We start from the raw sequence: 25,951 nt of genomic DNA on the forward strand, positions 1-25,951 counted from the left end.
GGAACCTTCTGCACTGAAGCCTAGCACACTTAACCTGCAGTTACAAAGCAAACAAAAAAAAAAAAACAAGATTTTTTTTTCCCCCACCGCAAAATAACTTCTGTATTGAGTATAAGCAGTTAACTTAAATGTTAAGCCAATTTATTGACCCTGTTCGAAATAACTTCTAGATTGAATATGGCCTAAAATGGTTTAGTTTGTTATTTTTCCCTGCAATCAGCAGGGCATGCAGAGGCTGAATGGAGTGTGTGTGTGTGTGTGTGTGTGCGAAGTTTCCTAAACTTCCATAACTTGTAAAAAATCCTGCAAATGGGTTTGATAGATACAAGTGAGCACCTCTGAACCTCCTATTTTGGGGCCATATTGGCATGTTTTATCAGTAAAATTCTTCATATAGATGTGGCAACGTAGATGTTGCTAAGCCTTTTAGATTCACACGTTTTCATTTTTACGTGTACAGCCCAGAATCTTGCAGGAACTGTCAGAGTGCTTTCAGACGGTTTCCTTCACAACAGAAAAAAAAAAAAGAAAAAAAAAGAAAGACAGAAAAAAGGCGTGGTCAATGCTCTGTGATTGACAGCTGCACAGCCCCGCCCTCTCGTCTCCGGCCTTCGCCATCTTGCCTCTCCCTCCCTCCCTGCCGGAAGCTGAGTGCGGAAGTGGACTCGGCGCTGCGGGCTCTGGGTTCCGCCTGTGGACGGCTTGTCAGAGCCTTCAGCCGACACAGACTGCGCTCCATCTAATAAACTCACCCGTTGTGACGAGCAGAGACGCGGACGGCTGACGCAGAGATGGCTGGGCGGCTACCGGCGTGCGTTGTGGACTGCGGCACAGGGTGAGTCGCTGTTAGTTGCCGCTGGGTGTCACCGACACTCAGCTAGCCCCAAGCTGAACGTGCTAACCAGCCAGAGTTTCTCCCCGGCAGCTCTGCCAATCTACTAAAAACGCACAGTTTCTCCCTGTTTTGATACTCTCAAGATTTCCGTCATCAGCCAGGTTTGTTGGTGTGTTCTGAACAGGAGTCGAGAATAGTTCCATTCATTTGTACCTAGCATGCCGTTAGCAGCATCATTTTCTAACATTGTGTCTTAATTTAAGTTTGTAGGTGCATTGTGTAGAGATACCTGAGATATATTTTCTAAAAGCCTTTCTGTCTTTAGGGTTTGAGCAGGCGCAGTCTCACTTCCTCGTTCTGGCTTTTTAGTCCATATATGGTCGCTTCTCGGCAGCTGAGCATCTTTTTTTGATTAACTTCTCGTTTCTCCTGCGCACCGGTGTTACGCCAAATTCTGTGACCCGCCACATTCTGTTACTTGGCTTGGATTTTTATGTATAGGTTATTTTGTGTCATTTTGGTTGTTCAACTGACTACCAAAGAGAATTAAGAAAAAAATACTCCACAGATATGTGTGTGTGAAAGCTGAATTAAACCACTTTCAATACTAACAGGACTACAACTTCTCATGATAGGAGTGAAGCAGCAAGTAAAATTAACCAAAATATTTACATTTAAGAAGGTGAAATCAAAGAATTTGGGTTTTAAAAAGCCTGAAAACAGTCATTGAAATAGTTGTCTTCTTCTGTATCAATAGTACTCAACAGACAAAGTTGTAGTTTGCACAGTTTCTCCGGTCACAGTCAAGGATCCCTGTTAACTTTTTCCACAGTAGTGGTGATATGTAGCATTCTTTGCTGGTCTACTTCTTGCATGGTCACTCAGGTTTAGGAGTTGCCTCTTCCAGACAGATTTACCATAGAGTCCCATCCTGTTTGTATTTCTTAATAATTTATGGCCGTGTCCATAACTCTCATTCGGCTATTCGCATGGCAAGACTCAGGTGGCAAAACTTGGAACTACTTAACAAACATACTGCATTCAAATGTCATAACTCTTTTAATATTTTTAGATTTTGATGTTTTGTCTTTTTTTTTTATTCGTTCGTGTCCATAACTCTCATTTCACTATTAGCACGGCAAGACTGGTGGCAAAACTTGGAACTACTTGTATAAACAAACATACTGCATTCAAGATGTCTTAACTCCTTTAATATTTTTCGATTCTGATGATTTTTTTTTTTTTTTTAATTCGGCCATGTCTATAACTCTCATTCAATCTCATTTAACCTTTTGAATTAAAGCTGAAAGTCTACATGACACATCTTGTTTTATTTTACCTTCATTGAGGTAATTTACAGAGGTGCATTAACATATTGTCGGGGTCCAACTGATTATGAGGCTGTCTGTAAATTTGCCCAAATAATACCAGCAAGTAATGGTCGTGTATGATTATTTTGGTTCTGGGCCTTAAAGTACTTGAACTTGACTGTCAATGCTTACATTGCATGCTTCTCAGCTGTTGCCCCCCCCCCCCAAGCTATTAGTTCGCTGCTTGTAATATGCACCAGGACTAAAAAGGAAAGTGCTTCTGAGAATGAAGTTAGGCCAGCCCATACTAAGATCTTCCTCAAGAAGATGGTTCCTGATGGCATCTTTAAATTGACCATAATTACGTCAACTGGGAAACTCTCTCTCTCTCCTTCTTTTGGTGGGTGGGTCTTCCAATGAAGCAAATTATATGAACGCATAAATTATAATGTAGAAATGCAGAAATGTTTTGAAAAGTGTGAGATGGAGTTTGTGGAAATCATTACATTAAGTGAAATTAGCTTATTCTGTTGAGATCTTAATATTTTAAGTTGATTTAAACATCAAGCATTAGCAGCCACATTTGTAGGTGGTTTGATATGAATCCATTGTGTGCAGTGCCTTTTTAATATGGTGGGTTTTATGTACACGTCAGTGCTGATGGGGTAACAGCTCTGACACATCCACCAAATGAGAAAATGTACTTCAAAGCCTATTGCACACTGTTTCAAGGAAAAATGTCACTCAACATTAAAAATAAAGCTGAAGGTTTTGAGATTCAGTGTGGTGTGGGTCTGCTGTTCCTTCATTCCTTTGACAAGTCAGCAAAAAGGTCGAGTTGATTTTTCAAGTGTTGCATATCTGTTAAAATTCAATTAAATCACAAATTAAAAAAATGGAAAGATTATTATAACATTCTTCATGACTGTTATTATAGTTATTATAACAGTCTTCATGTAAAAACAATGTAAATGTACAATTCGATAATCGCACAAGGCCATACAGTGGTTTGAAACCACTGTATGGCCTTGTGCTGAAACCACTGGTTTCAGTTGAAATTTGATGAATTGTGCAGCAACATACATGCTGTCATTCCCATGCAGCACAGCCAGTGTGAGCTTTGATAAAGTTTATAGTTAGTTTGAGTGGGGGGAAAAAATTAGTGTTTTTTGTTACTGTGCCACACAGAACCAAGTAGTGTCGGTTAGAAAGTGCTGAGGGAGTTTAGCAGCTGTCTCTGATTCATGCTCATGATGTCCAAACAGTGACGACTCCACTTCCTTTCTTAAATCAGGCCTTCAAGTAGCTTGACTGCTGTTATTTTTAAACGGCACTGATGGTACAGCAAAAAAGTGGAAGCAGCATATTTGGAAATGACTTTATGTTGCAGAATTCTGTCAAAGCAACCTGTTGAAATATCATAATAAAGCCACAGTTGTTAATTAGTGAAAATCCCAAGATAATCGGAGTTGTAGGCTTCTCTGGCTGTGATTGGAGAAACCGCACAGTGTAATTTTTCTGTTACATCACCACTTATACAGCATGATAATTAATTTCCATTACACTTCAAAAAGTGCAATTTACCTAAAATGCCAAAAAAAAAAAAAAGTAAAATTATCAAACACTTAAAACTTGGGGTAGGGGACATCCAAAATATTGCAAAAAAAGGGCAGTTTTTCAGACTTAGACAAATAATAAATTATTTTGCAAAGTTGAAATGGAAACAGATTCGCTCTATTCGGTATTTTAACGTTTCCCATAATCCCCCCTGCGCTTCCCAGAATGCACTGCTGCACCAGCAGAGTTCTGGCATCTCACAGTGCATGTAAACAATGGTAAAGTGAGGATGTGGATGGTGCAGATTCAGCGAGTTCATGAGTGAGTATGATGATGACACATTCTCAAGTTGAGAGGGTTATCTAGAAGAGGTGTAGCACCTGTGATGAACTTCTGCTGTGCCTCATGTTGTCTTGTTGTCCATACTTCACAAGGTTTCTTTATATTGTGCCGTAAACTGGAACTCTGTTGAAACTGACCTCTCGCGTGAGTCCTTGTCCGCAAGACAGCGCAAAAATTACAACTGCAAAACACCGAATGTACATAGGTTGCATGGCATGGGATACGTCCAAACATGGCGGTACGTGTGGACTCTTGAAGCGACAGAGCTGTTTATCAAAAATGCTTGTTTACAAAGGGAGGTTGCAACCATATAATAATAATAATAATAATAATTAAAAAAAGGAATGCCAGTGTTTATAATGAATTTGAGACAGATCTGAGGGAGATTGATGTGGTTGGTGTGCTTGCTTCAGAGGCAGAAGCTTCCAGAATCGAGACCTTTCTCCATAAATACCTCTGCCATATTTACCTCTGCGAACAGCCTGGAGCCCAGAATTTTTCATATATCATGAAATTTTTACTGAAGATTCATATCCTGATAGGCAAGAACTGATTCAATTTTCAAGGTCAAAGATCAAAGCCAGGAAAAATCATGAAAATTGGAAAATTCCCTATCTTTTAACATTGAATGCATTTTCAAAAATTCATAATAAAAAAAGATTAAATTTCTTTCATATTTGAGAGTGTTATGTAGGAGGGTATCTTTTATCAAATGACAAAATGTGATCCAGATCTGATCCAGGTAACAGATTTTGTAGCCATTTAAATTTAACACTGAAAACCCCATTTAATGTATATTTTACATTATATCTTAATCAAACATGCCCCAATCACTGTCATATTTGAAAGTGAGGTGCAGACTGGCACTCACTACTCACTATCACCTGATAAAGTTTGATCTGGATCTGATCCAGATTTTGTGGACATTTGAATTTAATATTGGAAAGTCCATTTGGTGTACATTTTACATTATATCTTATTCAAAAGTGCCTCAGTCACTCCCATTTTTCTGTTATGGATTTAACTACACCACCAAAATTGGATGGAGGTTCCAATTTTATGCCTGGGGTTGTGGCCAAGTGGTTAGTCCACTTGGTTTCGATGTGGAAGGTTTCCAGTTCAAACTCCACCCCTGCCACATTTCTCCATGTAATGTAGAGTTGCATCAGGAATGGCATCCAGCATAAAACTTGTGCCAAATCAACTTGCAGCTCCACCTTAAATCTGCTGTGGTGACCCCGAGTGAAAACAAGGGAGCAGCCGAAGGGATTTACTTAGTTTGCCCAACTATATATGGCTGTCTAAAAATGAATGGACTGTAGCGGTGGGTGATCCAGCCTCAAAATTATATCACAATATTTTAAGGAAATTTACGTTAATATTTATGGCCACATAGAAAAGGGGGGGGACGAATAAAACACTGAATGACAATTGGAAGCAGATTGTACTGCTCTGATGTCATTTTGTGCATGAGGGAAAGCAAATGCAAAATTACACAATTTGAAATCTTTAAAAAAATAAAAAATATGGGAATATTTTGGACATTGCCATCTATCTCAAAGTATTAGCATTAGATGTTAGTTCATTCATACATTTTTCTATACCCACTTACTCCAATCAAGGTTCACGTGGAGAGGTTAGTACAGTTCCAAATAATTTGGTAGACAGTGATCTGATGTTTAAAAAGTCCATAAGTAATGTCACTGCTCCGTTATGGAATGCAGAACATTGCCATCAGTTAAGGACATCAGTTTTTCGACTATTTGTGCCCACTGACAAGCAATGTTGTAGGCCACCAGTGCGTGTGTGTTGGTTTCAAATCCAGCTTGGGGCAGTGTCGCTTTAGCTAGCGGGCTAAAACTGGTCATATTGACCAAGGAGCTGAGCTACTTGCATGCGCACAAAGCAGAGCCTGTATGTCGGTGAATGTGGAGTGTTGGTCACACATTAAAACCAGTCAGCCTGGACAGTCAGTGGATTTTCCAGCACCTTGAAGAATCTAGTCTTAAAAAACACACACATTCCACTCAGGAGCAGCACTTGTGTCCTCAGAAGATAAGTTCTTTTGACTGCCACACGCTGTCTCTACCCTTCCCTGCTCTCTTGTTCACATATCATGGTGGACTGTATGATATGGCACAGCTGTAATGGACTCTGTATAAAAATGGCTGTAATTTTTAAATGGTAAATGTGATGTTTTTGTTAAATCACTTGAATTAAATCTGAAAGTTGACATTACAAGCACATTTTCATTCATTATTATCACTTTACTGGGGCGTTGCTAGGCCGGTATCGTAGATTTACATTGACGCTATCTGGCTATACCCGCCCGCTGTGCGTAAACAGATGTCATTGCACGCACGCAGCCCAAGAACTGTCCGCAGAGGGGAAAAAAAAAAAACTGTCCGCAGAGGAAAAGATGAAAATGCGAGAAGTGTGTTTTGGTCCCAGTATGGATATTCCGGATGATTTTCTCATGGATAGTACGACAATGAACAGCAGCTAAAGCAGCCAGATTGATGAGGGAGAGCAGTGCGCGCCCCAGGCGACACAACAAAAGTGAGCAACTTTTTATGTACGCGTTACGTGTTGTGTATCTCAGTAAAAAGTGATGATAATGCAAATAACATGCTGTTATTGTGCGATATGCATTTTTATGAGTCCCTCCATCCATCCCGTCGCCCAAAATGACAGCTATTCGTCCTCGTCTAACTCGGGCGAATAGCTGTCATTTTGGGCGACTGGGCATGGATGTCGGGCCTCTTGAAAATGCATACCGCCCTCCAAAAGCATGTTATTGTATTATTATAACTCCATTGTGGTGTTGTGCAGACTATAGAGACAATTTTACAAAAACTGCAGCTGTCCAGTTACTTATGGTCCTGACTGTAGGTTACAGGTTAGAATAGGGGTGGGCAATATTCCTATATAAAAAGCAGTAAATAGCATTGTTTTGACTGTTTTTAGCGATTTTGTGTGACATCATAAAGCTGTTCTTGGTGGCTGCTTCCCTGGATATATGAAGCTTGGTTTAAAAAAAAAAAAAAAAAAAAAAAAAAAAAAAAAGCCTTGTTGCTTTTCAAGCTTAGCTAGCAAAGCTTCTGATGTCCACGCTCTTTCAGCTTCAGTCAGGTTTTCGTCCTTCTCTGCATGTTTTGTGTCGTAATGCCGACTCAAATTATAATCTTTGAACCCAACGACCTGCTCTCCACAAACTAAAACAGCTTTACCCCTGACTTCAATAAATAAATATAAATAAATACTTAGGAGTCCATATTTTGTTGGCATAAGCTGAGGAGCTTTGAGGAGTGGTACCTATTGATTGGATTAATCATTTCTGAGATCAAACACAAAAGAGGACACGCACACGCAGCCACAAATGGATTGGGAGGTGGACGAAGGTCACACACAACACTGACTTGGTAGAATAGTAAATATTTTATTCTCTAATACTCTCTTCTATTGTGGGCCGGTCAGAGTCAGCCAAATGGCCATATGCGGCTCACGGGCTGTAAATGCCCTGGTGTGGGTTAGAAGATACGGAGTTGTTATGAAAAGCAGATACTGACTTAAAGGCAATAAGAACCAACCCCAAGACCTAAAATAAATAAGTTTTAATCAGAAAATATTTAAGACTCGTTCAGCCAAATGGCTGGCAGTTCAGCTGATTATTGTGTGTAGCTTCAGCTGTCTCGTGTGCGGTGATGTCCACCAGCAGGCATGTAGTGTATTTAAGCTTGTTAAGGCAAGTTGAGACAGACAAGCTGCGACTGTTCTGTGGTATGAAGGTGTTCAGTGTGCTGCTGCTGCTCCTCTGAGCCCTTGTTATAACAGAACTGTTCAGTTTTATCTCAGAATGCTCATAAAGAATCTAGAAAAATCTTAGATCTAATCTGTCAAACTACTATTGCCATCTTTACATGAAGGAAATAATTATGCTGAAAAATAATTTGACAGAAAAAGCACTTACGAAGCTTGTAACTTCATCCAACACGATTGATGAAATGTAATCCAATTCAAAAACATTCAGTGGAAAAAAAATAGTTTACATTTACACTCTGACACACTGTTATCTAGAGAGGAAACCCCGTGCATGACGGCAGCTCACTGCCTTGCTCAGTTAAAGCTACTGTATGTAAATTGTTTTTACCCAAGACCATCAAATATGGCCATCGGGTATTGCAAAGGCTTTGCGTCTGTCCGGTCCTGTTACTGCCAGAGTTTTCAAATTCACAGGGAACATTCTTGAGACACAGACCTTGGACAAGTTCAAAGATGGCTAACCTTGACCTATTTTAAGAGGTTAAAAAGTCACATTTTGTTTCAATCTGTTGAGTTTATTTTGAGTGGCGGGGGTGACAGCCAATCAGAGTAGAGCTGGACTGACGTCACAGCTGCACTGTGACGAAACCAGCCACTGGCTGGTTTCACCAAAACCGTTTCGTTTTGTGTGTTCATATAACATGTTTCTCATATGTAAAAGTTAGCGAGAAATAAACACTTCTAAAACTGAAACTGCCATTTTTGGAACCTAATAACACCGCTGAGCTTATTATTTCACGGATGTTAGCATCCAGGGTTTTCATGTATCCCATAATCCCTTGCACGCCAGAGAGTCGCTGCAGTCAAAACAACATAGAGAATCCACATGATGACAATTGTAAATGAATATTATACTACAAAAATGTATTTTTTATGCTTTTCTTCACGTTAATAAGAGACTGCTGCATGATACCCTGAAAAGTTGCTTAAACAATTATAACGAATAATCTGTCTGCTACGTTTAATCTGCGTGGAATTTAATAAATGCAAACCGAATTTCAGATGTATTTTATATATATATATATATATATATATATATATATATATATATATTTATTACATTTCTCTGGAACAAAGAGGACAAACAGTGTTGTAAAGAACAATAATCAATGTGTTAAAGAGCAAACTTCACATTCTCCCAGAACGACATGATCAGGAAGTGAGCGCAGCTCACAGCAGCTCCCATTGAAAATAACGGAGAGACAGACTGTGATTCTCGCATGTTTACATAAAACAAATGCAATAACAACATTTATAAACCCAGAGAATATATTCATGAGAGTTTTAGGCACAATATAAAAATAGTTTTGTGTTGCGACGTTAATGGTGTTGTCTGTGTGCAGCGGTTAAAGTGCATCGTGATCAGGGCGTGTCAATGCAGTTCTCAGTGTTACTGAGATCTTGCAGTGCCGCAACCTCTCTGAGGTTTTGCGGGATTTGAAACCTGAAAACAGTGGATTGTGACATGACGTCACAGGCTGGTAGTGAGCTACAAAACTCTGTTTCATTTGTGTGTAAATATAACCTCTTTGTTATATATTATGTAAAAGCTAGCAAGAAATAAACACTTCTAAAACTGATAATGCTGTTTTTATAACCTGAAGACATTTCTGCAGTCATTTACAAGACATTGTGTGGATGGTAGCGTGCATGCTAGCTTCTGCTAACTCAAAGCTAACTTGCTATGGAGTTAAATTTGTCTCAAATGCACAGAGGGTGATCTACAAATATTCCTTGATTTGCACTACTAATGCTCTTGTCAAAATCTCATGTGCGTACACACACAAGGCCTCCTGCAAACGCCATTAGAATGTAAATATTGCTTTTGATTGATTGAGGGGCTTTATTGAACATGTACAAATTGTGTGCAAGACAATAGGATCTTAATAATTAAACAACTCCAAATTATAAAAAACACAATGCTCATATGGCCGAGGGTATTTTAGCATTGTGTTATATTTAACCTTTTCAACATTGACCTAATGCGTGACATCAAATATACATGAGATACAACATCGCATATTTTACTGGAAGATGTTTTGTTGCACTGCCAAATTAGAGGTTGCACTTTTGTTACGACTCCGAAAAGTAACTTTAATTTTACATTTTTGTTCATTTTATGGTTGGACTGCTAAATTTAGACTGCACTACAATCTTTACCGTAAAACTGCAAAATGTACCTCATTTAGTTTATTTTTTAAGAGAAGATGATTGAGTATATAATTGTGCTAAATGACATGTTTTTAAAGTGTAATATTGGTAAATGCATGGTCATATTATACACACGCACACTCATCTTCAACTGCTTATCCAAGATCGGGTTGCGTGGGACTGGAGCTTATCCCAGCAGTCATAGGGCGTGAGGCGGAGTACACCCTGGACTGGACGCCAGTCTGTCACAGAGCCAAACACATTCACACCCACACGCACACCTATGGACAATTTTTAAGTTTCCAGTTCACCTAACCTGCATTTCTTTGGATGTGGGAGGAAGCCAGAGAACCCGGAGCGAACACGGGGAGAACACACAAACTCCACACAGAAAGGCCACCGGTGGGAATCGAGCCCATGACCTTCTCGCTGTGAGGCAACAGTGCTTACCACTAATCCACTGTGCTGCCTGTTACATTACTTGAGTAATAAAAGTAAGATATCATTACAAAAAAAAAAAAAAATCGCTAGCTCCATCAGGAATTGATCACACATTTTAGTCTTGAGACTCAGACTTGTTGGGTAACTTTCATTCTCATTTATTTTAAAGACTGCTGCTTTCTGATATGTTCTTTCAAAATGATTTTTTTCCCCTTTTCACTAAAGATGAAATCAAAGTACACATTGTTATGACCTGTAGCCTGTTGTGCCCATAGTATCTTGCCAGTCCTCAGCAGTGTCTATTCCCTCAGTGTGCAGGAAGTAGGAGTGCTTTATTTTGGAACCAAAGCCAGGAATACATGTGGTGAGCATGTGGCCCACAAAACACCATTCATACAAATGAGAAACATGGAAAACCTCTGGGTCTTTGATGCTTTGTGTTTTTGAAGGTATGCTCACAGTTGGCTAATCAGGTAAACCTGCAGATTACAGAAACGTAATCTTAGTTTGAAGTTTGTGTTCTCAGTGAATAGACAAAATGTGCTGTCATTGTTGACATCTTATTTATTTTTTGCAACAGAAGTTAATGCAGAAATATCTGACTATGCAGTATAATATGACAGAAAACAAAATACAACACTCTGTACTCATTTTCAGTAAATTTATCAGAAACATACATATTTAGATGTTTTTCGCATGTGGAGAAACAGGTGGTTAGAAGATTATGCTGCATTAGTAGCTGAAATATGTTCTCATCCTCCCCCATCTTACAACATGGCCAAAGCTCAGTGCACAAATCTGCACTCAGCGCTCCAGGTTATCATATTACCAAGGATTCCCACAGGTATCAAATTGGCATGTTCAATTGATTGATTTATTTATTTTTAATAGCTCTTATCGATAGTTCGAGGTAATTGACAATTCCCTGAAGCCAAGATGTCTTGGAAACATGGCAGCTTCATGAAAGTGCGAATTGTTCTCAACTTTCCAGAGCAACATAAATGGCTCTTTGAATGACCTCCTGTTAACACACTGCAGAGCTTTTGCTGCTTTTGGCACACACTCAGTCTACTGACAGACAGTGAGTGTATTGATTAAAGGCGTGTGAGAGGAACTTAAAATCTTTATTGAAGCAGATAGTTATGAAAGCAATTGCAGCAGTGTTCTAGCTGATACATGGTGTTGTCTGGAAATAGTTGCCAGCTTCTCCAGAATGAAATGTGATTCTTTTGTCTTGCAGGTACACTAAACTGGGGTATGCAGGGAACACAGAGCCGCAGTTCATTGTTCCATCATGTGAGTACTTGACTGCAAATTTTCCTCAACTTACTCAAGTATGCCAAGGAGACCTACAGTTGTGGTGGGACGTTTACATACAGTCATGGGCATGAATGTCATGTTAATTTTGTGATTTTAACAATGTCTTTGAGCTGTTCTTTTGCCAGGGTGAAATGATTCCACAGTATATATCATTAATGATGAACAAACAAGAATTGGATGCACAAGTATTAATTTATTTTGGATCTTCTCTAATCCACACAGTGTCAAAATGATACATACAGACTCAAATATATGCACACATTCACTTAAATCTTTTAGTAAGTGGTGCTGAATGTTCTACAATGTCTTTTATAATCTAAAAAGACCAAGGCCTATTAACTCCGCGTTGGTATTATGATTGACTACAACTGGCAGTAAAAAGGATGTGCTTGACAATGCCCATTGGACTCACCAATACTCAGAACAATGGCAAAGTCCAAGGAACCCAATCAATCAATTTTTTCAATCAATTTTTTTATATAGCGCCAAATCACAACAAACAGTTGCCCCAAGGCGCTTTATATTGTAAGGCAAGGCCATACAATAATTATGTAAAACCCCAACGGTCAAAACGACCCCCTGTGAGCAAGCACTTGGCTACAGTGGGAAGGAAAAACTCCCTTTTAACAGGAAGAAACCTCCAGCAGAACCAGGCTCAGGGAGGGGCAGTCTTCTGCTGGGACTGGTTGGGGCTGAGGGAGAGAACCAGGAAAAAGACATGCTGTGGAGGGGAGCAGAGATCGATCACTAATGATTAAATGCAGAGTGGTGCATACAGAGCAAAAAGAGAAAGAAACAGTGCATCATGGGAACCCCCCAGCAGTCTACGTCTATAGCAGCATAACTAAGGGATGGTTCAGGGTCACCTGATCCAGCCCTAACTATAAGCTTTAGCAAAAAGGAAAGTTTTAAGCCTAATCTTAAAAGTAGAGAGGGTGTCTGTCTCCCTGATCTGAATTGGGAGCTGGTTCCACAGGAGAGGAGCCTGAAAGCTGAAGGCTCTGCCTCCCATTCTACTCTTACAAACCCTAGGAACTACAAGTAAGCCTGCAGTCTGAGAGCGAAGCGCTCTATTGGGGTGATATGGTACTACGAGGTCCCTAAGATAAGATGGGACCTGATTATTCAAAACCTTATAAGTAAGAAGAAGAATTTTAAATTCTATTCTAGAATTAACAGGAAGCCAATGAAGAGAGGCCAATATGGGTGAGATATGCTCTCTCCTTCTAGTCCCCGTCAGTACTCTAGCTGCAGCATTTTGAATTAACTGAAGGCTTTTTAGGGAACTTTTAGGACAACCTGATAATAATGAATTACAATAGTCCAGCCTAGAGGAAATAAATGCATGAATTAGTTTTTCAGCATCACTCTGAGACAAGACCTTTCTGATTTTAGAGATATTGCGTAAATGCAAAAAAGCAGTCCTACATATTTGTTTAATATGCGCTTTGAATGACATATCCTGATCAAAAATGACTCCAAGATTTCTCACAGTATTACTAGAGGTCAGGGTAATGCCATCCAGAGTAAGGATCTGGTTAGACACCATGTTTCTAAGATTTGTGGGGCCAAGTACAATAACTTCAGTTTTATCTGAGTTTAAAAGCAGGAAATTAGAGGTCATCCATGTCTTTATGTCTGTAAGACAATCCTGCAGTTTAGCTAATTGGTGTGTGTCCTCTGGCTTCATGGATAGATAAAGCTGGGTATCATCTGCGTAACAATGAAAATTTAAGCAATACCGTCTAATAATACTGCCTAAGGGAAGCATGTATAAAGTGAATAAAATTGGTCCTAGCACAGAACCTTGTGGAACTCCATAATTAACTTTAGTCTGTGAAGAAGATTCCCCATTTACATCAACAAATTGTAATCTATTAGACAAATATGATTCAAACCACCGCAGCGCAGTGCCTTTAATACCTATGGCATGCTCTAATCTCTGTAATAAAATTTTATGGTCAACAGTATCAAAAGCAGCACTGAGGTCTAACAGAACAAGCACAGAGATGAGTCCACTGTCCGAGGCCATAAGAAGATCATTTGTAACCTTCACTAATGCTGTTTCTGTACTGTGATGAATTCTAAAACCTGACTGAAACTCTTCAAATAGACCATTCCTCTGCAGATGATCAGTTAGCTGTTTTACAACTACCCTTTCAAGAATTTTTGAGAGAAAAGGAAGGTTGGAGATTGGCCTATAATTAGCTAAGATAGCTGGGTCAAGTGATGGCTTTTTAAGTAATGGTTTAATTACTGCCACCTTAAAAGCCTGTGGTACATAGCCAACTAACAAAGATAGATTGATCAAATTTAAGATCGAAGCATTAAATAATGGTAGGGCTTCCTTGAGCAGCCTGGTAGGAATGGGGTCTAATAAACATGTTGATGGTTTGGATGAAGTAACTAATGAAAATAACTCAGACAGAACAATCGGAGAGAAAGAGTCTAACCAAATACCGGCATCACTGAAAGCAGCCAAAGATAACGATACGTCTTTGGGATGGTTATGAGTAATTTTTTCTCTAATAGTTAAAATTTTGTTAGCAGAGAAAGTCATGAAGTCATTACTAGTTAAAGTTAATGGAATACTCAGCTCAATAGAGCTCTGACTCTTTGTCAGCCTGGCTACAGTGCTGAAAAGAAACCTGGGGTTGTTCTTATTTTCTTCAATTAGTGATGAGTAGAAAGATGTCCTAGCTTTACGGAGGGCTTTTTTATAGAGCAACAGACTCTTTTTCCAGGCTAAGTGAAGATCTTCTAAATTAATGAGACGCCGTTTCCTCTCCAACTTACGGGTTATCTGCTTTAAGCTACGAGTTTGTGAGTTATACCACGGACTCAGACACTTCTGATTTAAAGCTCTCTTTTTCAGAGGAGCTACAGCATCCAAAGTTGTCTTCAATGAGGATGTAAAACTATTGACGAGATACTCTATCTCCCTTACAGAGTTTAGGTAGCTACTCTGCACTGTGTTGGTATATGGCATTAGAGAACATAAAGAAGGAATCATATCCTTAAACCTAGTTACAGCGCTTTCTGAAAGACTTCTAGTGTAATGAAACTTATTCCCCACTGCTGGGTAGTCCATCAGAGTAAATGTAAATGTTATTAAAAAATGATCAGACAGAAGGGAGTTTTCAGGGAATACTGTTAAGTCTTCTATTTCCATACCATAAGTCAGAACAAGATCTAAGATATGATTAAAGTGGTGGGTGGACTCATTTACTTTTTGAGCAAAGCCAATAGAGTCTAATAATAGATTAAATGCAGTGTTGAGGCTGTCATTCTCAGCATCTGTGTGGATGTTAAAATTGCCCACTATAATTATCTTATCTGAGCTAAGCACTAAGTCAGACAAAAGGTCTGAAAATTCACAGAGAAACTCACAGTAACGACCAGGTGGATGATAGATAATAACAAATAAAACTGGTTTTTGGGACTTCCAATTTGGATGGACAAGACTAAGAGACAAGCTTTCAAATGAATTAAAGCTCTGTCTGGGTTTTTGATTAATTAATAAGCTGGAATGGAAGATTGATGCTAATCCTCCGCCCCGGCCCGTGCTACGAGCATTCTGACAGTTAGTGTGACTCGGGGGTGTTGACTCATTTAAGCTAACATATTCATCCTGCTGTAACCAGGTTTCTGTAAGGCAGAATAAATCAATATGTTGATCAATTATTATATCATTTACTAACAGGGACTTAGAAGAGAGAGACCTAATGTTTAACAGACCACATTTAACTGTTTTAGTCTGTGGTGCAGTTGAAGGTGCTATATTATTTTTTCTTTTTGAATTTTTATGCTTAAATAGATTTTTGCTGGTTATTGGTAGTCTGGGAGCAGGCACCGTCTCTACGGGGATGGGGTAATGAGGGGATGGCAGGGGGAGAGAAGCTGCAGAGAGGTGTGTAAGACTACAACTCTGCTTCCTGGTCCCAACGCTGGATAGTCACGGTTTGGAGGATTTAAGAAAATTGGCCAGATTTCTAGAAATGAGAGCTGCTCCATCCAAAGTGGGATGGATGCCGATACCCAATGAAGATCTAAAGGTGCCCTGACACTTGCACGACTTTGAGCTGCACTCTGTCGTGCACAAGCGTAAACTTGTCTGAAACGCATTGTAAACTGAGGGCGGCTTCGTGCAAGTGCACAAAGAAAATCGTGAAACGTTCAAAATCTCCATCACGCATTAATTATGTGAACTTCACGTGAACATTACGCAAACAATTAAAAAACATTGTGTGAGTGATTGCGTCAGCACACCGCATCAGAGCAAAGTGTAATTAATGATAACAATGAATTTAAACAAATTCATTATCGCTAGTATTAGGTTTGATTTGTGTGTACAAACCTACATGTAGGGTAGGAATTGCAGCACTCTTTGAATATGGTCTTCCAATTTAAGAGACAAAAATAAAAAGGGGAAAAAAAATGCTGCTGAGCCATTTTCCAACCAGGTGTGTCTGTCTGTCTCTGTGGTATTCACTCATTTCTTTCTGGGGTTACGGTGCCACATGTGATGCTCAAACCTATGATATTGATATATTTGATATTGTTTGTGTTTCAAGTGGCTCTGGTCGTAGCTACTCCAACATCAAACTGTCTCTGTGTGATTAGTTTTAATTTAAATGACTTTCTAGTATTTCTGTTATTGTAACAGATGATGATCTACTTTTGTATGAAAACTAGTTCACACATCTAATCACTGTTGCTGCTCTCTGCTGAATTTTTTCTGTCAGGTATTGCCATCAAAGAATCAGCCAAGGTTGGTGACCAAGCCCAGCGGAGGATGATGAAGGGGGTGGATGACTTGGATTTCTTCATTGGAGATGAAGCCGTAGACAAGCCCACGTATGCCACTAAGGTGCATGACCCAGACTAACCATAACCATTGAACCAAGCCACACAAAAGTTATCAAATGGATTTTTGATATTTGACAGCCTTTCACAGAAAATTACACAAGCATTTTCCATATTAAAGAATACGCGAAGAATAGGATCACTCACTTTCAGCATCAGCAAACACCACCAACTACATAGGTGCAAGCAATATATTTGACTGTTAACCATATTTAATGTACATATTTCTTTACAGAATCCCCCAGCAATCACTGACATGTCAGTCTACTTTTGTCTTCAAAATTTAACTCCAGACATGATGATAAACCACACAAAACATTGAGCCGAATGTTGCCAGTCAGTCAAATTAGCAGCCCTGATTCAAGATTAACAAGCTGCTGTCCAACAAACTTACCAGCAGATCACATTAAGAGTCAAAGCTTATATATATTTTAATGACACTTTTCCTTCAGTAAAGCAGCTCTTTGGTGTGCAGCATTATTGAGAAGTTTTAGCAGCTCGATCAGTGAGTGTGTCATGAAGAAAAAAATATCTACAGTGCACAGATATATTTGAGAAGGGTAATGTCCAAGTTTTGCTTTGTCAGCAGGAGTTAAAATCCTTGGATTTGATGTCAGGCTCTTAATGTCTACTTTCTATTAAAAGCTCTGACTAACTTTAATTGATGAGGACCAGTGATGCCGGTAACGCGTTACTCTAATCTGGCCACTTTTTTTAGTAACGAGTAATCTAATGCGTTAATCTTTCCAAATCAGTAATCAGATTAAAGTTACTTTTCCATGTCACTGTGCGTTACTATTATTTTTCATTGTGGGTTGATAGCAGCATTAAACTTGGTCTGTGGGCAGGAGGTCGGGGTTTGACTGAGCTGCCCACTTTAAGTGAGCTGTGAGCTTTTCATCCGCGGTTTTTTGCAGCTGCTCGACTCGTCGTCTCCTCTTAAAGCACGGTGATCAGCACACCTGCACTGAGCTTTACAAAGACATTTTTATACTTTTTTTCCTCCTTTATTTAGAATTTTGAGCTGAGCCGCTCCGTATCTGCATGTTAAAACAGCTGATCCTCCGCGACGCGTCAACAACTAACACTATTTTCCACTCAAATGCACCTAAACTCTCTTTCTGAGGACCACATGATGTGAAAACGCAATAAAACTTTCTTACCTGTAAATCTGGTCACATTTTCTGCATAAATAAATGTTATCCATTCTTTGTGCTCAAACGCCAAAGTAGGGGCGAATCCAGGTGGAATGGGGGCGTGGGGGAGGGATGTGCCCCCCTCACAACACCCCTAGATTAAAGGTCCAGTTTTGAAGCATTTTTTTTTTACTACAACTACTAATACTACTTAAAATAATATTAATTTCGACAAGTAAAATATTTAGAGAGAATTTAAATGTTAGAAAAATGCTAGAATTAATTTAATAGTTATATTTATAAACAATGTAGGTTCGAAATTGCAAGTTTTACTGTTACAATGCTGTCAACAGTTAAATATGAGGTCAAGAAAGAGGTCTTTATTTTACTTTTTATAAAACAAGTATTTATTTTCATTGAAGTCAAGAAAGGGTGACTATAAAGTAAGTTTTGGCAAAACAGGTATCATTGTCATATTGAGGTGGCAGAGGGTTGTTGTCGGCAGCTGGGAAAAGTAACTAAAAAAGTAACTAGTAATCTAACTTAGTTACTTTTTCAAGGAGTAATCAGTAATCAGTAATTGGATTACTTTTTCAAAGTAACTGTGGCAACACTGATGAGGACAGCGGGCTCTGTTGTCAACTGACTGGGGAGTCACTTGGTGTGCTGTCAAATCCCTTAGGAAAAAACAGCTACTGTACAGAAGATTGTTTGTGTGATTGGAAACCCAGAATAAAGGTGGTTGTGCTGAAATGATAGACATCCAAATAAATCGAGTTTTGGTGGTATATTGGTTCATTTCATCAATTTTGTAGGGGAAATGCTGCAGGACACTGAGCTCAAATTTTTATAGTACCATATTTATTTGTATTATATCGTGATTTATTTATTAGACTTGTTCGGTTTGTCGTGTGACTTACAGTTTCATTACAGTAGAAACGAGAAGCATGACATTAAACTGCCTTTTTTGTTTTAAATAAGCGAGAGGGAGGGAGGAAACTTTGTAATTAGGCTCAGTTATTGTCAGCTTCCGTTTAAAACTGAGTCAGCTTACACTTAAAGCATTTGTTATATAGATGGTGACCATGGAACTGGAGAAGCATGAATCAGCCTTTAGGATTTTTAAGGTACTATTCCACAGCAGACATGGAAAAAAACAGATTTTGGCCATTTTATACATATAATTTGATAGCGGACAAAATTTGCTGGTCCACCTGAATCCATTATATGTGAGTTTTAGTGTGTGTGTGTGTCTGAGTCCTGTAGAAAAACTCAACAAGGAAAATACCATTTGGTTTATCTTTTACAAATGTACTACAAAATAAAATTTTCAAACTTTTGTGTTGCATGAGTACGTCACATGTGATCGTCTCTATTCAATGACTTAAAGTAGGTTATTCACATTTTGTGCCTGGTATAGTAACATTAATTTGCTCGTTACCTGAGCTCCTTACTGCTGTATGTACACTTACAAATAAGTAATGGTACCAAATTAATTCATTTTGCTTCTTTTTGCGTGTAATTGTAAATGTGACTTATGCGCAAGTGTAGCTTATACTCCTGAAAATACACTCAACAAAAATATAAACGCAACACTTTTGGTTTTGCTCCCATTTTGTATGAGATGAACTCAAAGATCTAAAACTTTTTCCACATACACAATATCACCATTTCCGTGAAATATTGTTCACAAACCAGTCTAAATCTGTGATAGTGAGCACTTCTCCTTTGCTGAGATAATCCATCCCACCTCACAGGTGTGCCATATCAAGAAGCTGATTAGACACCATGATTAGTGCACAGGTGTGCCTTAGACTGCCCACAATAAAAGGCCACTCTGAAAGGTGCAGTTTTATCACACAGCACAATGCCACAGATGTCGCAAGATTTGAGGGAGCGTGCAATTGGCCTGCTGACAGCAGGAATGTCAACCAGAGCTGTTGCTCGTGTATTGAATGTTCATTTCTCTACCATAAGCCATCTCCAAAGGCGTTTCAGAGAATTTGGCAGTACATCCAACCAGCCTCACAACCGCAGACCACGTGTAACCACACCAGCCCAGGACCTCCACATCCAGCATGTTCACCTCCAAGATCATCTGAGACCAGCCACTCGGACAGCTGCTGAAACAATCGGTTTGCATAACCAAAGAATTTCTGCACAAACTGTCAGAAACCGTCTCAGGGAAGCTCATCTGCATGCTCGTCATCCTCATCGGGGTCTCGACCTGACTCCAATTCGTCATCGTCACCGACTTGAGTGGGCAAATGCTCACATTCGCTGGTGTTTGGCACGTTGGAGAGGTGTTCTCTTCACGGATGAATCCCGGTTCACACTGTTCAGGGCAGATGGCAGACAGCGTGTGTGGTGTCGTGTGGGTGAGCGGTTTTCTGATGTCAGTGTTGTGGATCGAGTGGCCCATGGTGGCGGTGGGGTTATGGTATGGGCAGGCGTCTGTTATGGACGAAGAACACAGGTGCATTTTATTGATGGCATTTTGAATGCACAGAGATACCGTGACGAGATCCTGAGGCCCATTGTTGTGCCATACATCCAAGAACATCACCTCATGTTGCAGCAGGATAATGCACGGCCCCATGTTGCAAGGATCTGTACACAATTCTTCGAAGCTGAAAATGTCCCAGTTCTTGCATGGCCGGCATACTCACCGGACATGTCACCCATTGAGCATGTTTGGGATGCTCTGGACCGGCGTATACGACAGCGTGTACAAGTTCCTGCCAATATCCAGCAACTTCGCACAGCCATTGAAGAGGAGTGGACCAACATTCCACAGGCCACAACTGACAACCTGATCAACTCTATGGGAAGGAGATGTGTTGCACTGCATGAGGCAAATGGTGGTCACACCAGATACTGACTGGTATCCCCCCAATAAAACAAAACTGCACCTTTCAGAGTGGCCTTTTATTGTGGACAGTCTAAGGCACACGTGCACTAATCATGGTGTCTAATCAGCATCTTGATATGGCACACCTGTGAGGTGGGATGGATTATCTCAGCAAAGGAGAAGTGCTCACTATCACAGATTTAGCCTGTTTTGTGAACAATATTTGAGAGAAAATGGGGATATTGTGTATGTGGAAAAAGTTTTAGATCTTTGAGTTCATCTCATACAAAATGAGAGCAAAACCAAAAGTGTTGCGTTTATATTTTTGTTGAGTGTACATTTACTTAATGTGATGTGATCTTACAACAATATGTGATTAGAGCAGTAGTTTGTCCAACATGCCAAATAGGGAATTAGTGTCCCTGACTAGTGTGATGGTGTTTTCTTTTTAAAGCAATGTTGTAAAAAAAAAAATAATAATAAAAAAAATTCTGTTAAACATGCACATTCCATGTCATCACTTTCCTAAAATAATGGCCCAAGGCATGTTTTAGAAAATATTTGACTTGTATGCATTTCTTATTTTGCTCTGAAATCTTGTGGTCCAGTGGCCAATCCGTCATGGTATTGTTGAAGACTGGGATCTAATGGAACGCTTCATGGAGCAGATCATCTTCAAGTACCTGAGGGCGGAACCTGAAGACCATTACTTCCTCCTGGTAAGAGAGTAATAAAGTAATGCAATCCTTCCACTTCTTAAAGGTTTTGCTTGTTCTCAGTGGATTTCCCTCTGTATGAAGTGACTGTTTCAAAGTGTGAGACAAGACCTTGTAACTTGGAGAAAGTAGCAAACAATATTATTTATTAGGTGATTAGGTCATTTTTTGTGGTTTTATTGGTCTTCTGTTTAGGGAAGATTATTGATCCCCAAATGTTTAAATCTTATCCTAGTACATCAACTCTTTCTGAAGTTATTACTAAGACGAGGACTATCACTTGTATTGTGAGGGAGCATCAACTGTGCCATTGTGGCCACGTGTCATGCTTCTCTGCATTATCCAGGGCACAGGTGCCTTCATGTTGAGGATTCCAGTGCTTGGAGAAGGTGAAGGCGACACCCAGGCTTCACCTGGCAATGACAGATCTTAATTTTGAGATGTGAGGATGGACTGGTTGTCTGCTTGGGTGGTTGCCATCCAGGACATAAGGCAGCTCTGTAGTGTCCAGCGGACACTCTCAGACTGACCTGACATGACCACATGAGCAGTTTTTCATAGTTTCAATCTGTATATTCCTGTCTGAATATTCCCTGTCATTTATTTTGTTTAAAACTATCCATTCAGCCAACTAAACATTTTAAATCGTGATGTTTGTTGACACAGTGGAACACATCTGGCCTTCTTCATGCAGGCATATTACCATAGTATTTATGATGCCTTGTTGCTAATCGTAGGATTGTAGAGGCCACTGTTGCTTGTGTGCATCTCTTACAAATTTGTGTGTGCACTTGTTTTCTTTTTGCAGACAGAGCCTCCTCTGAACACCCCAGAGAACCGAGAGTACACGGCTGAGATCATGTTTGAATCCTTCAACGTGCCTGGGCTGTACATCGCAGTGCAGGTTGGTCTCGCATCACAGGATGACGAGTCTGTGAATGAAGTATAATGTGCAGTATTACCACGAATGACAGATACATTATTGTTATCTGAGTGAAAGCCCTGTTATTCCGTGTGAACATTTTCTCGTGTGTGTTAGGCTGTTCTTGCTCTAGCAGCCTCCTGGACGTCCAGACAGGTGGGAGAGCGAACGCTGACAGGAACTGTCATTGACAGTGGCGATGGTGTGACACACGTCATTCCTGTGGTGAGTTACAGACTGACAGACACACATACACCAGCGGGCACACTACGCTGTTACAAACAGTGTGAATGTTTACCTCACACCCGCTGCAATCTTCATCTTTAATGACTCGGCGCTGTTGACCTCGATTATGTTCAAATTCATAACAGGCTTCAGGTTATTCTACACTTGTGACGTATAGTTTTCAAAATGTCGCCCACAGTAGCTGAAGACATTTATTGCTGTTTATTCTCTGCTTTTTAAAAACTGAGTGTCCAATGTAGAAGTTATTTTTTTTGTTTTTTTGTTTTTTTGGAAAAAAAAAATTAAAGTTCCACCTCTCTGCTTCTTCAGTGACTAGTTTGGGGAAAATATGGGTCAAGTTAATTCAGAGGTCGGAAAGAAGTGGTCTGGTAGGAAATGCTTTCAGATTGAACTTGGACTTTGTGTGGTTGGATCAGCACTTCTGTGGCCAGTGCTGAGTGTGCACATAAAATAACATAAACACAGCAGTGAGGATACTGTTTAAACAGTGCAGTACATCCAGAAAGTATTCACAGCGCTTCACTTTTACCACCTTTTATGTTACAGCCTTATTCTAAAATGGAGTAAATAAATTTTTTCCCTCAAAATTCTACTCACAACACCCCATAATGACAACATGAAAAATGTTTTTCTGAAATTTTTGCAAATTTATTAAATAAAAAAAAAAAAAAAAAACTAAAATCACGTGCGCATAAGTATTCACACCCTTTACGTAATACTTTGTTTATGCACTTTTGACAGCAATTACAGCCTCAAGTCTTCTTGAACATGATGCAACAAGCTTGGGGCACCTGTCTTTGGGCAGTTTTGCTCATTCCTCTTTGCAGCACCTTTGAAGCTCCATCAGGTTGGATGGGGAGCGTCGGTGCACAGCCATTTTCAGACCTCTCCAGAGATGTTTAATCGGATTCAGGTCTGGGCTCTGGCTGGTCCACTCAAGGACATTCACAGAGTTGTCCTGAAGCCACTCCTTTGATGTCTTTGCTGTGTGCTTAGGGTCATTGTCCTGCCGAAAGATGAACCGTCGCCCCAGTTCAACAAAAGGAGATGGTGTTCATATTTGCTTTTAATTCAGATATCAAAAAACAGACCTCTAAAACATCATGTAATATTTGCTTCCCATCTTTTTCTTCTCCATGTACTTCTCTACCTGTCTCTAAGGCTGAAGGGTATGTTATTGGTAGCTGTATAAAACACATCCCCATCGCAGGACGCGACATCACCTACTTTACTCAGCAGCTGCTGAGGGAGAGGGAGGTGGGCATCCCGCCGGAGCAGTCTCTGGAGACGGCCAAGGCAGTCAAGGTAGGTGACTCCAGTTAACAGCTTTTACTGAAGAGGAAATGGTTACACTCCTTTGCTGTTAGTTTTCCCCTCCACCAATATGACAAGACATTGGTGTGAAATGTGATCAGATTAGATATTAGACATTTTACCGATACACACCTGAGAAACAGCAGATCAGAGCAGATGTGACAAAGCACAGTTTTGTGTAATTTTCTAAGGTTTAGTTACTATAATATTGGCAGTCAAGTGGCTTTGTTTTTTAGCCCCGCCACACTGAATTTTAGGATTCATCTGTCTGTCGTTCCATCATGGAATCCAGGGTTCTTGCTGTGATTTGGCCCCTTGTGCAGTTTTTTTTTTTTTTTTCTCCTCTTTCTTTTTTTAAAGAACATGTTGCACGTTATTTAACGTGCCCAAATAGCAACACAAAATGGCCTTCAAAATGCATGAAATAGTATTTCAAAGGGTTATAAATTTCAAAATTTTCTCAGGGGGATGCCCCCGGACCCTCCTACAATACCCGTGCCTGTAACGCTCGTTGCGTGGGTATGCGCCTCTTAGTTATCCCCTATGCTATGAAAAAAATCCTGGTGAGAACCCTGGAATCTTGTGAACGCAACGCCTCCCCATTACAGCCGTTTCCTCCCACAGGAACACAACCTACTCCCCAGATTTCATCAGTGTTTTCGGACCCGGCTGATAAGTGGCCTTCTTTGGCCGTTGTGCCACGACTGTGTTGAAGAGCCACTGGACTCGCAGTGAAGGCGAACATTGAATGCCAGAGATTGCTAGCAAGCAAACTTTAACCTTACACTTCGATGCAAGGCAACATAAAAATGTAAATGCCAGTTGTGGGCTGTCAGGTACATGTTCAGACAAACGCTTAGCACTGTTAAAACACAACACTAACGGAACTACTCATGATTATAAGTTAGGGAGAACAATAAGTAAGTCCCTTTGGCTTCCTTGTTGCTTAACTCGGGGTTCCTGGGGTTGCCACAGCAGATCTGAGGTGGATCTGCATGTTGATTTTGCACAGGTTTTTCAACGGATACCCTTCCTGATGGAACTCCACTTTACACAGAGATTGGGCAGGGGTGACCTTGAACTGGGAACCATCCACTCTGGGGGGGGAAAAGCACATTTAACCACTTGGCCACCACCCCTGCCCCACATTATGGAGAACACACGTAACTTAGTTAAAAGCCTCCTCAGAATTAGACTGTCTAATATCATTTGGCAAAGTGTTCCATAGAACAGGATAACAGTTTGCAAGAGCTGTGGACTGCAGATCTCTACTTTATCCTTGGGACACACAGTAATATTGCATTAAGAGTGCAGGAGCACATGATGGCACATAGGGTTTAATGAAATTTATCAGTGATCCAAAAATACACAAGTATTTTTCATATTTAAAAATACTCAGTTTAGGATCACAGTTTCAGCATCACTAACCTTTTCACCACCATCTGCTTGGGCACATTTGTGTGCTGCACAGTGGCTGTCATCATGAAGGTCACATTAGGAATCTTCAGTTTTATACTTTTCTTTTTTTTAAATTGGTTAAGTGATCTGTGGTCTGAAAAAGTTTGAGAACACTGCAAATGACATTGCTGCTTATTTTTATAAATCATGACACCAGATGGCAGTATTGGTCTGCCAGTTATACGTATACAACCCCTGGCAAAAATTATGGAATCACCGGCCTTGGAGGATGTTCATTCAGTTGTTTAATTTTGTGGAAAAAAAGCAGATCACAGACATGACACAAAACTAAAGTCATTTCAAATGGCAACTTTCTGGCTTTAAGAAACACTATAAGAAATCAAGAAAAAAAGATTGTGGCAGTCAGTAACGGTTACTTTTTTAGATCAAGCAGAGGAAAAAAATATGGAATCACTCAATTCTGAGGAATAAATTATGGAATCACCCTGTAAATTTCCATCCCCCAAACTAAAACCTGCATCAAATCAGATCTGCTCGTTGACATTGACCCTATGCCATGACATTTGATCCTATGTGTCTTTTTGCAAGGAATGTTTTCACAGTTTTTGCTCTATGGCAAGATGCATTATCATCTTGAAAAATGATTTCATCATCCCCCAAACATCCTTTCAATTGTCCAAAATATCAACGTAAACTTGTGCAT

At 39.8% G+C, this 25,951-nt stretch overlaps 1 protein-coding gene across 1 annotated transcript in view; it reads left to right on the plus strand.

The window, feature by feature from the left end:
- The first annotated feature begins 635 nt into the window (after positions 1–635).
- The window catches only part of LOC117524612 (actin-related protein 3), a 40,767-nt gene continuing 15,451 nt past the window's right edge, over positions 636–25,951 (plus strand). Inside the window, exons 1-7 of the mRNA XM_034186425.1 lie at positions 636–835; positions 11,699–11,754; positions 16,524–16,648; positions 21,240–21,350; positions 22,156–22,251; positions 22,387–22,494; positions 23,677–23,820. Coding sequence (XP_034042316.1) covers positions 792–835; positions 11,699–11,754; positions 16,524–16,648; positions 21,240–21,350; positions 22,156–22,251; positions 22,387–22,494; positions 23,677–23,820 — 684 coding nt within the window. The 5' untranslated portion in view covers positions 636–791. The remainder of the gene's footprint in view (positions 836–11,698; positions 11,755–16,523; positions 16,649–21,239; positions 21,351–22,155; positions 22,252–22,386; positions 22,495–23,676; positions 23,821–25,951) is intronic.

The sequence above is a fragment of the Thalassophryne amazonica genome, chromosome 14 (genome assembly GCF_902500255.1).
Source record: "Thalassophryne amazonica chromosome 14, fThaAma1.1, whole genome shotgun sequence".
Classification (NCBI taxonomy): Eukaryota; Metazoa; Chordata; class Actinopteri; order Batrachoidiformes; family Batrachoididae; genus Thalassophryne; species Thalassophryne amazonica.